Raw genomic sequence first — 20,888 nt, forward strand, 5'->3', positions numbered from 1 at the left:
TCTATCAGGACTACACACCACCCTCTGTAACCATTACTGGGAGAAGCCAGGGGCTTGAAAATACCAATGTGAAGGGCTACGTGATTCGAGGAAGGAATTTGCCTCTCGGTTGCTGTAAAACCTGTTCTGTCATCGGTTTGAGTGCGAACGAAAGAAGAGCAGAGGTTGACATTTGATTTGATAATGAATTCTTTTTTTAAATAAGCCCAAAACAAATACCGTGAACGAGATCCAGATGACTTGAAGATGATTTTCTCATCCATGTTTTTGTTCTTACTGTGCACGTCGGCTTGTCAAAACACAGTACAGCGATTTCAATTTTCAAAAGATATTGTTATAAAGCAACGCATTTTACATCATTCAAAAATCTACTATGGATCTTACTAGTTCTATTATAATTCATACCCTTACGTAGCTAGTATGCCTACCAGTGTGTCCCCTATTCATTTTGTTTATTTTCAAGATAGTAATCATTGTTAACTTTTAAGATCAGCAGAAATACAGAACAAAATACACAAAGTTTTTGATGGGCGGAATTGCGATTGATAACTTAAGTCATGTTTTTCAAAATCAGACAGCAACATTTTTGATAGGCCTATGTCGAAAATCATATAGGCCCCTATACGCAAGGTAAATCGTAAACTACACCCCTCAAGAAAAAGCGCTAGTTTTAGATGAAGAGGGCCTATACAACCTGTTTGTTGATATTAGATCAATACAAATGAAAACCTTTTTAAGTTAACAAAACTAAAACATCGTTAAGTATATTTTCTTTTTTTCTGTTTGAGTTGGTAATGCAAGCTTAGATCAATTTGTTAAACTGAAATAATGTTTCAGAGAATGCCCATTTCTTTTCTTAAAAATTCAAGACTTTTGTGTTTGAATAATACATGCATAAAAGGTATTTCAAGTGGGTCACATTTTGAATTTTTTCGAGCCACGTACGTGGCATCATGCTGAGACGGATGTATAAGTTCTGGAATCTCCGCCCTGCCTCTAGCGAATTAAAATATCAGTATCTAATCTAAAAGAGATGGCCTGCATCTAGTCAACCAGTGGTCCAGTTGTTATCAGTCGAACCCTGCATAGAAAGAACATAGTGTTACCATGGTTACACTTTGTGTTCACATAGTGCTCTGTGTGAAGATATGATTCCCACTATTGCAATGATTGAAAGTAAGAGGAAAGTTTATCCTGACGGAAACTTTTTTTGTAAAAATAATTGGCGACGGTTTGAGGAATATTCATCAAAGGAGATAAAACTAGTGATTTCTTATATATAAAACGTGATAAGCGAGCAGTTTTCCTCCATGATATCAAATGAATAAACACAAATTTGTCAGAAAATTAATAATAGTTTTTGTTGTACCTCATTATATCAAAACAGAAATGATTTCACACACGCTCTTAAAAAGAAAATACATATATTTTATCACGTAGCATTAAAAAAAACTGAATTTATGCATTCTATAATACATAAGATAAGGGTCAGCTGCTCGTTTATGACGTCACAAATCAGAAAATTCTAATAAATTTCTTAAACTTTAATGGATTTTCCTAAACATTCACGAATATTTTCATATTTTCTCAGCTTTTTAAAACAAAGTTTTCGTTAGGGTGAAGTTCCCCGTTTTTCAGATTGGGGGCAAAATCATGAATCAACGTTCCAAAGGCGCTTAATCACACAAAATAAACAAACTCACGCTCACACACTCACCCACCCACCCTAGCACACACAAAATCACTCACACACATGCAACACACGCACCCTCACACACACACACGAACATATATATATATATGCATGTGTATATATATATATATATATATATTATATACACTGATATATATATATATATATATATTCATTATATATCATGGGAAAAAGACATCTCACCAACAAATTAATGCGAGCACGAATCGCGAGCTGAATGTTTGTTCTTTGCTGACCTGAAAAAAGGGTATTTTTTTGGAACTGTTTGTAGTGACTCATGAGGATACATACCTCACTAAACAGATAATGTTAGTGCAGAGAGCGAGCTCCCATTTGTTTTTATTCTGACTTAAAATCTTGATATTCTAAGCATTTTTGGTACCGATGATTAAGATGGGTATCTAAAACAACAATTGATTCGAGCGCGAAGCGCCCTAGCTGAAATTTTTGATATTTTGGTCTGAAAATATTAACAGTTTAATTGACGTTTAATGAACAAGATTTATAACCAATAAACGATTATTGCAAATCGAAGTAGGAGTTCTTTTGAGGTTTAGAACTAAACGCGGGACATTCTATTCTCCTAGTTAATCATGAAAAGTATTGGTTTTAGCTTAAGAAATGATGCGAGCGCGTAGCACGAGCTAAAAAATTATATTCCAATATGAAAAGCGGACATTTTAAGCACAAATTTAAATAAAGAACGAGTTGGGCATCTCAATCTAGCTTGACATTACAATATTCTTTTATTCTTGCACATCTGAAATTAAGGGGGGGGGTCAAAAGTTATGCTTACCCCCCAATATTTTCATTGGTAGGGCGATCACATGAAGATGGTATTTACACTCAGTTACAATGCTCCAGTGTGAATATAATATACCGTTGACAACCATCTCACAGTGTGCACGGGTACCTGTAAATATTAATGTGATAGCCAAAAGTTTGTTCACATAGTGTGTGTATTGCTATGTGAAGATGGAATTTAAACACGGTCACAATCCTACAGTTATGCAGTGTGAAAGTAATTTTACTTTATGATGTGCACATTTGCAATGAATATATGACTACACTGTGAAGTCCTTCACAATGGTGTGCTCACAGTGGGATCGTGTAGTGAACATTAAGTGTAAAACATAATCTCAACCGCGCATAGATATTTTGTCTCACTTTGCAACACCTTCTGAACACACCATGGGGTTGACGGTGGGGACACTGTTCTTTCAAAGACCCATACACCCTCACATGCATATATATATATTGCCTTTTTATCACGACTGTTAATATCAGTTTTCTTATGTCAATTTATCGCAAATAATTTCAATGTTTTTTTATCATTATATCAGTACAAATGGTCATTTTAAATGATAACATGACCTATCATTTTATGTTACTACATAACACAGTTTATCATTAATATGTGTATATGAGAACGAAGGAAATATCACGTACGGAAGAGACTGTATTTTTTTAATCCATGATTCACATTTTGTTTGTATTGTTGTTGCTTATTCATTTCCTATTCGGTGTTTGGAGTAAAATAAGGAAATCTGAGTGTTTTCATCGGAGAATAGATGTTCCGATTTACGACTTGTTTGCTTAAAAACAATCACAACGTTAACACGTAATACATCCAATTACTAACTTGATAATTGTGATGTTTATGTATTTTTGAAAAAGGGTTACCGTAGAATAAGGCTATTATCATGTCATTTGATATAACTTATTCCCATGTTATCGGAAGAAAGTGTTCGAGGTATAAAAATAGTTTCGACATTATGAGGGTTCAGACACGTACTCGAGTGATAATGACTGGTTCGGAATGTCTTGCTATATTGTGAATACTTGTTTCCCTTCACAATCGTGTGCTTCGTCTCATGCAGGGCTCCTCTCTCTCTCTCTCTCTCTGCACACTTAAAATCTTGCACAACGAACTGTCCACTGTGTTTGGTAATGTATGTTAATTTAGAAAATATGTTTATATATTCTGGGCAATTATCAAATTGAGCAAATTTATTACCCGATTGTCAGTTTTACTATCCAATATGGACAGATTTTATGTTGCCAATAGGGTTAATTAAAAGTTTGACTTTTTTGGCCCAACTATTTTAAGAATGTAATCCATGTATATGCATATTTCTATTTATATGTATATGTACATGTATATATATATATATATATATATATATATATGTATATATATATGTATTTATATATATATATTAAAACCTTTTTAGTAGTTGACAAAAGAATAAGAAGCAGAGAGCTTATTAGCATTATTTTATTCATGAAATGAAAGTTTATGGTCATTCTTTGAGAAAAATGGGACTGCACAGCATCGTAAATAAAATCATATAAATTAACATTCACCAAAAAAAAAATCAAAACTTCCCATAAGTCAATATAGAAGTCTCAATAGTTTTATTGACTTTTATTTTCAATGGTTTTAGATTTAACACACATTCCTTTATTTCTTCAAATAAACATAAGCATGCATTGGTAAATTTTCATTTAATTAACGTATGGTAAAAGAGCTCAGTTGATTAAATCGAAACATCAAAGACATATGTGCCTTGGTCGAGGAACGAGCCCAGTCAGGCGCATTCGACAACTCCGCCATGTTACTTCAATATAATAAAATGTAAACGCCATCTACGTCCTTTTTCGTACATGGTCACATAAACTCGCACGACAGTCCTGCAAATATATGAACATGTTTTGAATTGGGGTGTTGAAAAATAGAATCATGATGAATGACTGTTTAATGGCAACATAGAAATTTTTTGTTTGAAAATCATTTAATCCAACCAAATCTAAAGAGTGGAGGAATGTTATCCATTTGTTTTCCCTTCACAACAAAAAGAAAGCTGTCTGCTACCTTGTTGCCTCAAGGTTGACGATGGTAATCAATAGAGGTGAATCAAAACTTTCCTACGCCACTAATAAAGTGTCGGTCATAAATTCAACATTAAACCAAATACTCTTTCATGCAACTAACATTCAACTATGTTCACGCATATTGTCCATAAAATTGTCAGTAAGAATAAACTTGCTTTATGGCAATGTTTTTATAATCTATAGGTAGGCTACGTGTAATCCTTTATACCATAAAATTGAACTTTCTGCTTCTTTGCATCAATAAATTGTTTGCAATCATTCTTCTTTGATTATGAGATCCATATTCTCCTATCACTATTCTGAATATAATTTACGCAATTAGAGTGAAAATTGATTGAATTTGAATAAATTACATGTAAAGGCATGGTCACACCGTCCGAGCGTTGTTGGAGCGGTTGTGGAGCGGAGAGAAAAAAAATCATCACCGCTCGCTACCGTTTACCATTTTCGATGTCGATTGTTGCTTTTTTTTGTTTTCGATTTTTTTCCCCAAGTTTGAGAGCGAAATTCGACCCTCTTTCCCTACCGCTCCACGACCGCTCCAACAACGCTTGGACGGTGTGACTAGGCCTTGTACCTAAAGGAAAACTTCGGCCCTATTTGCCCTGCTTTATATTCCGCGAGTAGGCCTAAACTGAAAAAGAAGGGGGGATAAAGAATAACAAAAAACATGACTAGGCTATCTCTTTAGCAAGGTCATGGGCAATGAATGAATGCGTTAAATTCTTTCACGTATCTTCCGAAGTCAGGTTTGCTGATACCATTTGGACGTTACAAGTGAAACTTAACCTGCCGGGAAATAAATCATTGTTATTGCGTTGCTAACGGAGGGTAAGGGTGACTACCCCACGCGGCAACAATGACACTAAAAAGATGTTCTATGAGGTGACGAACGATACAATAATTACCACTATAATGTTTTTATTTTGAGGGGTAACACTCATTGCAAATACAAGCATACGATATATAGAGAAAGAAGGAGATCAGAGGTGGTCTTATGAAATCATGGACATTAATATATACACTCATTGATGAGTTAATGAATTCACTAACATGTGGCTGTCATCATTGGCGGCGGAAGCCAAAAATTTAAGGAGGGGTCCACCTGAAATTTTGTGATGGACACAGGTAAAATTTGAAAAAAAAAGGTCATCAACCTAAATTTAAGGGGAGGGGGGGGGGGCAGAGACATTTTAGGAAGGGTCCATTTGAATTTACGGGGTGACGGTGGAAGCAAAACTTACAAGCAAAAAAAAAACAACAAAAGGTTATCAACAAAAATGTTATGGGGGTCCGTCCCCACACCTCAAATTTAGGGGGGGGGGCCTGTCCCCCCATCCGCTTCCGCCGCCTATGGCTGTCATTGTGCTCCGATCATATTTGTCTACTTTGATCCTACTGTGTTCCGCCGTCAATTAGGCTATGAGTCTGCGTCCCACTACAGATCAGTTACGACGAGTTACGTCTGCTCGCGACCCTGCAGCGGATGTCTGCGTCCATGTCATGTCCACAAAATCCGTATCTATCCGCGGCGAACGTAAATCAACGTAAGTGCCTGTGTGACTGTCGCTATATAGGTATTCATTATTTATTTGGCGGCGGATCTAGTTGATTGAAAGAAAGAATCGCGTTGAATATCCATCTCTTAATAGGTAATAATAAATAAATAAAAGATTCAAACGGATGTTTAGCTCCAGACTGAACAGGAATATCAATCCCTCCATCTCTAGAGAATGTTAGTTACAATCTGCCTTCATTATTTTTTGTAAAGAAAATGTACCAGATAATTAGGAAATATGACACCTTTGTATCATCAAGTTCTTTCCATTTCCTAACAGACGTTTTATGAACTTGTATCCGAAAAATACATTTGTTTTTCTTGATGAATTAGGTGACAAATGTCATTCCATAAAACTGTGGTCAAATAGGGTTAATTCTACCATTAGAATGAAATGCCTAACTAGGTCTTCTATAGTAATATGAAGGTGAAAGGGGAGGAGGCTTTTCTGAGCACCTACAATTTAACTTAAGTTAAAAAATGAATTTATTCTATTCCACAGAAAACATTTGATAATGTTTTTCATATTTGTATGAGTAAGTGCGCTAAAAACTTCATAAAAAAATTGAAAAAAGGTGCATCATTTCATTGTAAAAACCTTGGCCAGTCATTTTAAGATTTAACCAAACATGGTACCCCATGTCTGCGCACCCGTTCACTTTACACACGATTCAGGCATGTCAGGGATGTTCATGAAAAAGGCTGCATTTTGAGGACGTCACATGTACTACCTGAATATCAATATTTTCCCACCATTTGAAACAGGTTTTGAATTGATTATCTGTCTTGCAGGTGTAAAGTTTGTGGTCGCTTTGTGTCTTCTTTTATTACAATCGAGCAGATACGTTGTGCGCAGACAAGGGGTCCTTACCATACGAATTTCAAATGTTCAAAGGTGAATATATTTTTGCTTTAAGTTTATTTCATTTTAATAGCCTTTTAGAATACATGTTAAATATAGGTAAAGCATATTTGGTGTATGGTGTGAACAATGTGAATTAGAAATATTTATTTTAAGCTTAAATGTCTAAGGGGTAGTATTTTACATCGTCATGATGATGATAACCCAGGGTTTTTATTAAAAATAAAACCTATTACAATTATATAATTTTTTTCTGGAAGCGTGGAGTTGTATGGTAACAACGAAGGGCAAATTAAAGATTACCCCGAGAGAGGGATGGCAAAAGTTTGCTGACAAAAATATTAAGGGTCAGAGATCATTTTCACTTTTTAGTCCGTTTTTGGCTGAGAGTATGAGTGTGTGTGTGTGGGAGTGAGAGTGCGAAAATGTGTGGGTTTTATGGGTTTCTGTGTTTTAAAGAATGAAGTACAAATATCCACAGGTCGTTCTATCATATTATCATGTTAAGCACGAACGAACCAGTAGGCTTAATAGCGCCACCTCAAGTCCTTATTCACTCACACCTGGGGCCCGTTGCAGAAAGAGTTGCAATCAATCGCAACTCAAAAATTCATGCGCAACTTGATATTCAACCAATCAGCAGCGCGCATTTGGGACTTGCGATTGATTTTTTGACTTGTGTTTAAACGCAACTCTTTCTGCAACGGGCCCCAGGCCAGCATAATGCAACATTCTAAGCTGTATATTCTTTTAATATAGACCCACTTAAATGATAGTATACTAATTCACCACTCAATACTTTTATATCACACTAATTAGCAAAATAACAAGTATTTTCCTCTCGTAAACATTTCAGTTTCTAGGTATGAATATGATCATAGGCTATTTCATACTTTGTATTATTTGCACAGCAAAAACTCTGATGTTGATTAAACACCATGCCAACACCGGACTCTGAGAAGTGTTAAACAACACCGGTTTGGTATTGGTCTAAACCAGATAGGGTTTATGCAGCACCAATTAGTTTTAAAACAGCATCGGTTTGATGCCAAACTGGTGTCGTTTCAATACTTCTCGGGTGTGGACATATATAGATTCCGGGCTGGTGTTAAATCAACACCGGAGTTTTTTCAGTCTGTGGTTATCACTAATGTTGGTCAGTTGGCTCCCTTTAATATTTTTCATTCGTCTAATATGACGGAACATTATTTTATGATCTTCGCATCGTGAGAAATTTCGTGAGAAATTTATTGGTACAGAGGGCGCCTGTGGAAATTGAGCAAACTCACAAAATCGATTTCCGAGACAGGAGGGACAGACACTGTCATGTTCTTGATTACAGAGTCAATTAGGCTGTCACTCTGAACATTTTTCTCTCTCCCCCTCTCTCTCTCTTCCTCTACAGTATTTAATTCATTCTCTCACCATCTACCATGTCTACCTTCCTCCTCCTACACTGTTAAATGCCGTAAGTGTCATGATCACCAACTCTCCGTCCCTGAGAGGAACACGATGTTATTGCCTTTTCGAAATCACTCCACTTTTTTTAAAATCATCGCCATGATGAAGAAAGAACTCCAACGTGATGTACCTATTAATAGTATTATCAGAACCGCTGAATACAATGAATTTAATGAAATTCTAAAGAAAAGCAATCAAAGTGTAAATAATTAAAGCATATCTTATGCTAGGCGTTCACTGGGCCGTCGCCAGCTTGCACCAGTTCGTGCCAACGCAAAGCGGATGTCATGGCTGTGGCGCCTAGTGTCGCCGCATAGGTGTCAAGATGCGTGCAGTGGCCAGCCTGACATGACACTTGCACGATTTTGTGTCACGCATTGGCCATGTTGGCACGACTCAAGTCGTGCCAGTGCGCAAACTAGTCGAGAACTGGCGTGAAGTGTGCGTAAACACGTCGTGACATGTCGTGACTGCGTGGCATGTCGGGACGAGAATTTTGAAATGTTCAAAATTTTGGTCACGAGAAAATTTAGCCACCGGGTCGTGAACTATGGGCAAACTGTTCGTGAACTCGTCGTGAACTCGTCGGGATGATGCGGGAGGATGCGTGGCAGTGCGCGCCATGCCAAGACTTTCACGAATGGTTCACGAACAGCTCACTTCGTGTTCACGAATAGTTCAGCACGACACCGTCCGAATTGCGCAAACTCGTCGTCCCAATGCGGGAAGTGCGTAAACTATGCGCAAACTATGCGTGAACTCGTCGTGCCAGTTCGTGTACTATGCGTGAACAAGTCGTAAAACAGTGCGGGAGCCTCTCAGTTCGTGCCCCCAAAATGGCACGACTTGCCACGACAAAATCGTGGCCAAAAGTCGTGCAAGTGTCAGCCTGGCTTCAGGCTGGCTTATAGCAGTAAGCCAACTTGCTAATACCCCCATCTCACTAGATAGCGATTCCGCTGCGATCGTCAAAAATCGACAAAGCGTGGTATATCGTAGCTTGAACGTGGCTTGATCTTTCCAATCTTCTCCGTCGTACCTTGATCTTTTCTGAAGCGGCAAGGATCGCCACCATCTTCCTGGTCGCCACAGAATTTTGAACATGTTCAAAACTTACGTAGCGAGATCACGGAGGTGCTAAAGCGCATCACAATCGAGTCAAGAGCGTATTACAAACGACATATTCGTAGCTGTAACGGAGCTCCAACGCTTAAAGCGTAGTAAAAGCGCATTAAAAGCGGTATCGATCGTCCGTGTTTTCAGGCCCGTTCTCAAGACATTTCTGCTACGCTGCTTCCGTTTACAAGGAGACTGCCTTGCACTCGACACGCTTCACACCGTTTCCACCACGACGCTTTCCCTTTGGGTGGCAAGTGGCACACGGTTCATCCTAACATCGTTTACCACATAATATCACCCATAGCAACGATCACATTCAGATGTCACTCTAACAAAAAAACAAATATACACTATTTTGGGGATATAGCCTGCCGAGCTACTAGCACGTAGATATGGCATTTATTTCACATAAATTATCAACATTTTCATTTTTCAAAGTATAAAAACAACTTCTAACAAATTCTGTCTGAGAATAATACATATATAATGTTTTTATACCTCTTAACATTAATCATGTGAAGTCATAACTAATTAATCTGTTATGCCTTAACCCTATATTATGCCCGGGTTTAAAAAACAGAGATAGAACTGAATCAGCACTAAACTCTGAAAAAACCCTATGGCCACCGCAACTTAAACTTTGATGTAACAACGTCTCCTACCAATTATCATTTTTTAATTCACTCTTTAAAAGAACTCCTATTAAAAAACGTGCTGGTGTGCGGTCCTAGAATGACTTCCCCTACAACACTACACCCTTACTTCGCATCCCCTCTTTTCATATTCAAATGAAACACCTTCGGCGCAACGGAATTGAATAATTCCGTCACGCATGCCGGAGAACAATTAGTGTTCGCCACTTATTGCCGTATAAACAACATTTGCCAGCTATACGATGTAACGCTGGCAAATACATGTTCATCCTAACATCGTTTACCACATAATATCACCCATAGCAGCCATCACATTCAGATGTCACTCTAACAAAAAAACTAAATATACACTATTTTGGGGATATAGCCTGCCGAGCTACTATAGGATACTACAAAGAAGTGGAAAAGGTTTGACTAAACCTCAATCAGAGATAAAATAGAATAAAGGAAAAAAAATATAAAAACCAATCTCTATCTTCTCGATCTTATTTACGTCATTGTGATTTTGCTGACTTGTAATGATTCAGAATCAAACTTTTTTTTAAGGAAATATGCACTCTTTTTGACCTATGCAAATATCGCTGGCAATAGTGTGTTCCTGAAATCACCTTGAAACGTTTAATTTAATTTAACACAATATCACGTATCCTTGTACAAAGTTTGTTCAAACATATCTCTACGTCAGTCACTAGTATTATACTGTATACATCACTAGTAAACCATATTACAAATTTAAAACTTGAGATACAGCGAGCCTGTCCTCTAAACTATCTTCCACATATCCATCCTTCGCCTTTTCCCCTTTCCATCTACCATGCCTCTTCCATACTCTGTCATTTACTTTTGCCCTGGCAGCTGCCGTGGCTCCACTTGCCCTCAAAGAATGGAGACCAATGTTTAAATCACCGCTTACCTCCTTGAGACGAGCGACAACTGTTTCACGTGTTCTCGTATAGCTCATTTGCTTATTTTTATGTATCAGAAACTTTCTTCCCTTATTTGCATATGCAGGTTTAAATAAAAAATTATCTGATTTCGGATCTATCCCTGCAATCTCCATATACCTCTTAAAAATTGGACAAGCATTTGTTTTCCCCTTTACAAATAACTACATCATCTCCTTTTCTGTACTGATCTGTCTTACTCTTTGAAATGTGTACGGACATATGATCATCGTAAAAACTGATATCACTGCATTTTAAAGATCTGGCCTCATCGAATCTAAAAAATCCACTGAAGCAAAGAATAATGAATGCTAAATCACGAAGAACAAGAACATCATGAGTATCAGAATGTTTGTCACAAAGATTTATAATCTGCTCATTCGACAATATGTCCCTTTTTGACACTTTCTTAACGTTTTCCCTCTTAGCTGCTTCAACAATATTTATTACAAAATTATTAGCTGTAGGGTCTTGATAACCTCTCAAATTATGAAACCATTTAATGGCGTATAAATCACCTTGAATGACACTTGGAGATTTTCCTCCGTCGATCAAACTCGTCAGGCATAAAGCTAATTGAATAGACTCAGCCGGGATCGCTCTGCCACCCTCTGTGGTAATAAATGTTTCCCATCTCTTAAATGCTGAATAATACTTGTTAACAGTCCCATCACTTCCCGAATGCACCAGGTGAGATGCCATGCTATCTGATAGTTTCCGAAGCTTGCTGGTAACTGCTCCCGATGCCTCTACTTCATCTGAAACCGCCTTGCGTAGACCTAAACCTGTTAAAACAAAAAACACGTCTAAACTTGGAATTTAACAGCTAACATTGTGAATCCCGGTTTCGGAGAACCGAAAATACCATTATTACCTCTCCCCTTCTCTACTTCATTACAGGAAAATATGAAATACTCCCTGACAAACGGCTTAAATTTCTCTCCTTGTGAAATTTTTGGCCAATAAGGTGCAGATTTCCACTGCGGCACGATTAGAGTGCCTGCGGCCTTCTCCTGTATCGCTTCATCGATAACTCTCGCTGCCAATCGAGGTGGGGCCGGTACCCACCAATTTACTTCATTACTCCACGTTTGCTTAAATGCATCGACCCCTCTTGATGTTAGACAACCCCATCTTGAATTAAATTTTGCACACTTTGTGTTATAGTCACAAGCAAACCTGTCGAATGTGTGTGGCCCCCATTTTCGATCTAAAAAATCAAATAATGTTGAACTAATACACCAATCATCACTGTCTGATACTCTGCTAAGACTATCTGCCTTCTTATTCCGTTCCCTTGGAATCCATACTACGTCTATACCTTAATGGTAAACCTCGCATGTCTGGTGGATATCAATCGCAATCTCCTGCAATTGTCTGTTTTTACTGCCTTTTTGCACAATACTTTTGACATTTCTATTATCCGTATAACAACGAATATTATGCCCTTCCAGGCATGGTCCAAGTGATTTCAAAGCTCTATTTAGAGCTTCCATCTCTCTCCATGAAGAACTGTATTTTGATTCAAACTCTCTCCAAGAGCCAACCACTTCCAGGTTTAAATCTTCACAAATGAACGCTCCATAACCTGTACCTGAAGCATCAGTAAACATATTGAAATTACACGACTTCATTTGTGAAAAGGTATGCCATTAAATCTATCCATGTTCTTGTACCAAAAAAGTAGCTCTTTTTCTGCTTCATCCGACAGTAATACTGGCGCATTCCACAATGCCCGACTATTAATGCACTTAAAAACATCTCTTGTCTTCAGTTGAACCATCGAACCCACAGCGGGCTGCATAAATATGATTTGACCAGCAATTCCTGTTAAATCCCGCACTGGAATTAATCTCTTCCCACTATTTGCTTTCACTAGAATACTTTGGATAGATTGTTTGCATTTACAGATCCTTTCCTTTGTGATTTTTACCACCCCATCTATGAAATTCCAAGACAATCCCAACCAAATAGCCTCTTTTGGGGGCATCCATTCACACTTGTCTTCAGCAAGAATAAAACCAAGCTTGCCCAAATCAGAGCTAATCGTCTCGCTAACCTCATTAGCTTCATCTATGTTACTGCATCCTGCGATACCATCGTCAAGAAACATGACCACCCTTTTCCCCTGTGATCTCCAGTATGTTATTGGAACCCTGGTCACCTTTGTAGAGATGTAACCGGCAGTTGAAATTCCAAAGGGTAATACATTGAATTGAAAGTATTTTGTTTGACTCTCAAAATCCCAAGAAAAACCAAGATATTGCCTGTGCCCTTGCAATATTTCTATGTGATGGTATGCTGACTTCAAATCAAAAGTAAAAACATAGTCCCCCTTTTGGAAAGTGTCCTTACCAACTGATGCATCTTCGTACTTAAATTTATTCTTGTATAAATGCGGGTTGATATGCCTACAATCCATTACAAGCCTGCGTTTGCCTTTTTTTATCAGAAACTGTCAAGGGATTTAGCACTGTGGGTCTTAATTCTCCTTCAGATATACAACCTTTCTCTAATAACTTATCAATTTCATCCTTAACGAAATCTGAATGGATCAATGACGACCTGTTATGAATCTCTTTGCTAACTGGCAAAGTATGCAACGGTAGTTTATATCCGTTTTCGATAACATCCAAAATCTCTTCACTAGCCCCAAAATTGGACCATGTATCCCAATTTTGTTTCAGCCTCCCGACAGGAGAGGCTTTCTTATTTCCAGAACTTGCAATTTCATCATCAGTATTTTTGTATCCTTTTTCTCTCATATTCTCTGAGGGCTTTGATTCTTTTCCCATATCATCATGAATCAATACAAAGTCACTTATCTGATCTCTGCTTGCCCTGGCTTGACACTCATTCCTCCAGTGTCCCGGTTTCCCGCATGAAAAGCAAAGACCCGGCTTCTTGCGTTCATCCGAAGATCCTCCAGCACCATGATGAATAGATGTGGTGTAAATCTCCTGCTCCTTGACGTTGGGACGCCACGATGCCTTGCTCCCGCCATAAGGTTGAAAACGCCTCGGCGCTATTTTCTTTCCTTTCTTGCTCTTCCTCTCTTCTCTCGTTTCTGCTTTCATCATGAGCTTTTCATCTTCTCAATTATCGGCCAATGTGTTCCTCTCATATTCGGCAACCAACTTCCACCCTAATGGCGAACTGTCCGCCATTTTTTTTATCAATTTCTGTCTTTTTTCAACTAAGTCTATACCTTCGATTATTTTGTCCTTCGCACCTGCGACAGCTCCTGACGTATCATTGGATTCGTTGAGACATTGCTCGGCCTCTTTCAGTTTCCTATGAATTTTCACATTCACTTTATGCTGCTCTTCGTTGCCTTTACGCTGAAACTTAAAGTTCTCGGTGTGCATTTCTTCTATCTTTGCAACTTGTGCGACGTTTTCGAATATACCTCCCAGAAAAAGGACCAAAAAGGGGAAACTGCCCAAGCTGTTATGCCGGCGGTCAAAGAGGAAGAATAAGAGGTTATGGTGGTGGTAGAGGAGGAAGAGGAGGAGGGGGTACAGGAGGAGGATGTAAATCTTACTGCTGAGCCAGCTGGAAAGAAAGAAAAAAGACGCTCACATGTCTTCATAACAAAATGGGTTACCTCCGCAAAAATATATAAATTGACTATGTTTTAAAAATAGAATGAATTCTAACTACAGTGACAGTAGAAAATATTAAAATTTTGTTAATGATTCGATCACTGATGTAGTGATTAGGAAAGCACACTTCATGGGGATTCTGGCATTGTGCCCCCCCCCCCCATTATGAGTGCTCTCACATCAGTAGACTTCTTTTTGTAAGAAAATTTGAAAGGAATTTACCTAACAATTTTGAGTGACAACTTTTGTGGAAAAAAATAGAATATCAAAGATTTTTATGCTACTTTATGAAATTCTGGATGCATCCCTCATATCAACTATTAGGCTCATTGACATCTTTCGAATGAAATTTAATAGTTATTGTATATTATGACTTCAGTGAGAGCCAGGATCGGACCCAGCATCTTTTTGGCCTCCTCCTTCTTCTGTCCTCGTATTCAACTTCTGATGTTGCTGTATAAAATGTATAAGTCCAACCAAATTCTGGACATCCATCTTGGTCGGAGGTTGGCAATCGACTGAAAAATGTCTCATGTGCCGCGATTAATATGCCGATTGCTTGAAATCGTTTCAAGAGCCCATCATGAACGTAACACAATCGCTCCATTTGTAGTACCACCGTACCGAGGTCCTAATTAGCGTATGAGCCTCGTTGTAAGGTCGCCTTGATCGCAGAAGCAGCGCATCACATCTGTCTCAAATCGTGGCAAGAGAGTGACAGCGTCGTATTATCAGCGTATTACCATCGCCTTCAGCGCAGGTCCGCCGCAGGGAAGTTGCAGTGCAATCGCCTCGCAGGCTAAAGATAGAATTCGAGGACGATTCTGCTACGCTTTGCGGGATTTAGACAGATCGCGATGGTCGCCATGATCGCCATCCTAGTGAGATAATGCGATATTTTGTCAAGTGGTGTTCTTATGAACCTGGATTTTCGTCTAATTTAAACTCTGGTCTAAGGTTTGCGGTTCAAGTACCAATAAATTGTGACAGGTGTCTCTAACAGTACAAGTTTAGCTGTCATCTCACTTGACACTAAAATTAGTTGTCACAGACTTAGAATAATTACTGGAATTGTTTTCTTCTTTATTTGCATTAAAACGTGACAAAGGAGCCAAGCAAGGAATGGAAACATAAAAAGTGAATGCTATTGGACATTTCGGGCTTCCAGTAATTTTAACACAAAGAATAACCGTGGCCTTAGGTAAACCAGACTTCAGAATACTGGCTACTGGTTCTAAAAGATGCATAATGTTATATTCATATCCTCTAATTTCAATAGAACAGCCAGGACGGTGTGAAGTCAAGCCAGAAGCCAGTGGTTCCCTTAGTTCCACGGAAGCCGCTCATTGGCCAACTTCCAAAAAAGGTGAAGAAATGCGATGAAAGGTCAAGTCCACCCCAGAAAAAGGTTGATTTAAATAAATATAGAAAAATTAAACATGAATAACGCCGAAAACTTCATCAAAATTGGATGTAAAAAAAGAAAGTTATGACATTTTAAAGTTTCGCTTATTTTTCACAAAACAGTTCTATGCTCAACTCAGTGATATGCAAATGAGAGAGTTGATGATGTGACTCATTCACTATTTCTTTTGTTTTTTATTGTTTGAATTATACAATATTTTAATTTTTACGAATTTGAAAATTAGGACCCCCTTGCTTGAATAACAAAATGTTAAAATAATGGATTTCCATGTTTTCAGGGAGAAATTAAACTTTCTTCACATGACGATACCGAGAAAAGCAAAATATTTCATATTTCATGTAATAAAATACAAAAGAAATAGTGAGTGGGTGATGTCATCGGTCCCCTCGTTTGCATACCGAACGGGATGTGTATATAACTGTTTTGAGAAATTAGGGGAAACTTTAAATGTTAGAACTTTCTTATATTGCATCGGATTTTGATGGAATTTTCATCTTTATGCTAGTTTGATTTTTCTCTATTTATTTAAATCAACATTTTCTGGGGTGGACTTGACTTTTAAGGAAAAGTGGAACGGACAGGAGGAAGGGAAGGAAAAGAGAAGGCTATTGAATATAACAAGGGTAAAGAAATAAATGGAAAAGGGAAAAAATCAAGTCATTATATAAAGCACAGATTGGGTCACTCTTTGGGCTCACACTACCCTGAGTTGGATAGTAATCTGCCCAAGAGTATAACATGGTAATAAATTAATCCGTTTTATGTCAAATATGCACAAATTATTTTACTCAAGATTCGAGTTTTGTTATTTTGTACGCATCATGTTCATGATTACAAAAAAGTGCTGAATATGAAAAAAAGTTCGCTTGATTTAAGTGACGAGATGCGTATTTCTTTCCCGAGTTCCAACAATCAGTCTCTGATTCAGAGTACCTTAATTGTTTTGGTGTACTTTACTTTCGAAAAAGATGATAGTTCGTACCCGGTAAACGTTCACTGTCGAGTTTCATCGTCTGTTTCAGCAAATGAATTCACGCAGCAGTTGTTACGAAGGTTTGATATCCTACATGATTTTGAATCGCAGCTCCAGCGATCTAAAAACAAAAACCTACGAAAGTTCCTTCTGAAATGAACATTCGTAGCGGCGTAGATGATAGGGTTGATCGCTGAATTGCACCAGAGGAGATAAGACGTAATTTCCCAGACTAGGTCATTCGTGCATTCAAATCTGCAAATGGCGTAGACAATGCTGCAGATGTTGTATGGCGAATAGCAGAGAAAATAGCAGCAACTGAGAGTGGTGAGAACAATCGCAGCCTTCCTATGTCTAGAGATGGTTCGTTTAAGAGCCTTGTTTGCAATCAATCTGCCATTCAGTTGGTCTTTATCAATAGCTTGCTGGGGAAGTGAAGATGTGAAGACACGAATAGTTCTTACGTCAGTCATGGGGATCCTTGCATTGAAAGGGTGGTCCAATGGGTCACCCAAAGTGTGCTGATCAGATCTGTATTGTGGCAAATCTTCAAGCTCTTCTGTTTCTAGTTTCGAAGAAGTGTGCGTTGGTGAAATAACGTGCGTGAGACTAGGGCGGAATTTCTTTGTAAGGTCCTTATCAGACGTTTTTCTTTCAGTTTCAGGTTGAAAAATGGGTCTATCGATGTGTCCAATGCCAAGACTTCGATGTCCTTTATCCGGTAAATCATCAATGTCGTGACTATCCCCGATCACTCCAACAGATCGTCTCCTTATTTTGATGTAAACAAGAACATTAAAGATCAAGAGAATAGTAAAAGGTATCACAAATTCTATAAAATTTACCACAATTGTTGCTTTTACGTTTGTCAAAAAATCCATCTCACAATTCGCAGAATAATCAAGGGTGCCGCTTCCGAAAAGACCTTTCCAGCCAAATGCTAAAGTTCCGTAGAAAATCAGGCATGTCATCCAAGAGGCGGATAATGCTATTCCAACTCGTCTTTTTGTCTGGTAGCTTTTGTAGCCAATGCCCATTGTAAGCAGACAGTAACGGTCCCAGCTGATCATGAGCATGGTGAGGGTGGACATCAGTGTCAACGTGAATTCCAATGTGGACCAAAGCTTACAGAATGTCTCTCCGAAAGACCAGTGGCCTTTGACGATGTCAACAAGGTTAAAGGACATGACAACGCTTCCAACAATTAGATCAGTGATGGCTAGGTTTACGATAAAGAGGTTAGCGATTTTGGATCGAATTTGGGCATCACGGATATATGCAACGATTACAAAGATGTTCCCGATAACCGTGACGGCGATGATTGTCAAGAGAGTCATCGACACTGCAGAAAGCAGCATGACTGCTGATAAACAAGATAGATACTACAGAAACATGTGAGTGTGTGCTAGTTTTGACGGGATTTTCTTCAATAATCAGAGGAAACGTAACATTACATTTAGACGAAATATGGTTTTCTTCCCAGATCCACGCTTAGCAGGTTGCTCAACCGAAAGAGTGTTCTAATATCCAAGGAGGTGACGTTGTAGACCTACTATGACCCAGTGAAAACGGGAAGCAAAATGCTGGCTAGATATTCCCTGGTTCATGAGCATACATTTGCTGACTGTCCAATTAGAGGATGTAAATACATATCTTTGAAATTGACAGATGAAATTCAAGTCCATGTTTAGTAAGTGCAGAACATGCTACTATTGATTGCACGGTAAACAAAAAGAAACTCTACTCATTTCCGCAATTCCCTTTTTTCATCTAACTGTGTGTGCATTATCAATAGGCAGCTCTAATATTGTCCCGTAGTCCCTTAACCAACAGATGCAATTACACTTTCAAAAGATTCCATATTGTAATTCGTGTCTTATTACACACACCTACTGAAAATTTACAAATGATACCAGATCCTTCCTGTCGATCAGGACGATGTTTGCTTTAATTTAAAAAGATGTTAAACACACTCCAGGGTTACTCAGTTTTAATTGCAAAATGCATTATAGAATGTGTTTGCCTACACTTGATCTTTCCACCACGTCACCAAATTTTCGGTTCGAAAGTACAATCATCTATATACTAGGTGGTGTTTGCACTGTTTTGGTTCGCTTACCCCCTGTAATATGGAAACGGTTGGTTCTGAAAAAAGGTCTATGTGATTTTCAGAAATCGACTGGTGATGGATGGAAGGCATTCCACTACCTGCCATTTAAATTTTATTTCTTATTTGTTTCGAACCCTCAGACCAAAAACCGAAATATAGATTTTTTTGACCTACATGTACATGTATCTCCGACTGGCATTCCCGGATGCAACTTTGCTCATTGGAAATGATGCCTGGATTTCCATTGTATTTGCTGTTTCTCATGCCTATTTGCCACATTAATTTCCATTGCAGTCAAATCTAAGCAGGTAGCCATGATTTCTTTTGCACGTTCAATCAGAATTTTCAGGTAATTACCCTTCATAAGGAGCGCCGGTTTTTCAAAAATGCACGGTGTTCAAACATTTGCAGACAAATTCAGGACATGAAAATGGGCAGAATTATGAAGCGGTTTTATTAGTGAATGAATTACATACAGTGTTTGATTTTTCGAAAGGTTCATGTTACATGAATAAAACATAATGGCGATTAAGATGGCAATCATTCGGCTGATTTATTATTATTTGATTTGTTTCGCAATAAAAAAAAATCTAGGTGTGAAGCAGACGGAAAGAAGAGGAAACGAAGTTAGAAATTGAAGTTATTTCTGTTCAAAGTTTTATGTGTGTGACAGAGCTATACCATTCTATGGCTATGCATCTCAAGATTTTAAAACAAAATAATGTATTACTCAAAGCATAACTAGCAGGAGGTAAAGCATCTCTAATCCAACATTTATCCGTGAAAGATTGTTCTGACCAAGTCCTAGAAACTCTTCAGGCGCCAAGTGGTTCATTTAGGCACCTGTACCTGCTCTGTATCATTTTTGCAGGATTTGGGGGTCAGCGTCTTTCACAGCGGTTTAGTTATTGCTGTTGTTACTATTTTGTACCTGACGGGAGAATGACCCAAAACAGTATTCCCACTTCATAGCACGACCCAGTCTCTTATAAAGGTTACTAGTTGATCCAATGTAGGCAATTAATTAAAGTCAAAACGAATATCGAATATATATATGGTTTCTAAATATATAAATAAGTGTTGGCATTAGTTTTAAGTGATTAGCGTATTCTCTGCAGTTATCATAATATACATGTATCATAACATGCATAAGCTGGATTAATTCGATCACTTTCTGAATTATAGGTAAGTTTTGCAAAGCAAACATTTTCAAACTTGTCAATTAGTTCAGAAAGAGAAGTTACCTGGTTATCCAGGTGTCAATCGTTTCATGTTTTGTTTAATAAAGGAAAGTTTCACTACATGTACGTTAAAAAAATTGCAGTGTATCTATTATAGAGATTACAACTTTTTACACTATCTAGGAATAACTATCTCAGTGATTTTGCTGAACCTGTCACCTAAATACTTACATCGCATTTTCTCACCATAGAAACAACTTTCCATTTTTTGTGCCTTCTCTTCTAAGAACAAAACAAAGTTAAAACATTGGGTTTATATAAGCAGATATGATCTCTGAACTATGTACACAACCTTTCTATTGCAATTAATTATAGACAGGCACCCAT

General features: G+C 38.0%; 2 protein-coding genes across 2 annotated transcripts; both read right to left on the minus strand.

Annotated features, from left to right (window-relative positions):
• Nucleotides 1-5,238: 5,238 nt before the first annotated feature.
• LOC121406243 lies at nucleotides 5,239-14,586 on the minus strand. Its single transcript, XM_041597261.1, has 3 exons — nucleotides 14,415-14,586; nucleotides 11,725-11,991; nucleotides 5,239-5,243 (listed from the first exon to the last, which is right to left on the minus strand). Exons 1-3 carry the CDS (start codon nucleotides 14,572-14,574, stop codon nucleotides 5,239-5,241), a joined length of 432 nt encoding a protein of 143 aa, XP_041453195.1. The 5' UTR covers nucleotides 14,575-14,586.
• Nucleotides 14,587-17,230: 2,644 nt separating this feature from the next.
• On the minus strand, nucleotides 17,231-18,547 carry LOC121406244 (histamine H3 receptor-like). Its single transcript, XM_041597262.1, has one exon. The coding sequence runs from the start codon at nucleotides 18,545-18,547 to the stop codon at nucleotides 17,231-17,233; it is 1,317 nt and encodes a 438-aa protein (XP_041453196.1).
• Between the last annotated feature and the right edge of the window lie 2,341 nt (nucleotides 18,548-20,888).

The sequence above is a fragment of the Lytechinus variegatus genome, chromosome 19 (genome assembly GCF_018143015.1).
Source record: "Lytechinus variegatus isolate NC3 chromosome 19, Lvar_3.0, whole genome shotgun sequence".
Taxonomy (NCBI): domain Eukaryota; kingdom Metazoa; phylum Echinodermata; class Echinoidea; order Temnopleuroida; family Toxopneustidae; genus Lytechinus; species Lytechinus variegatus.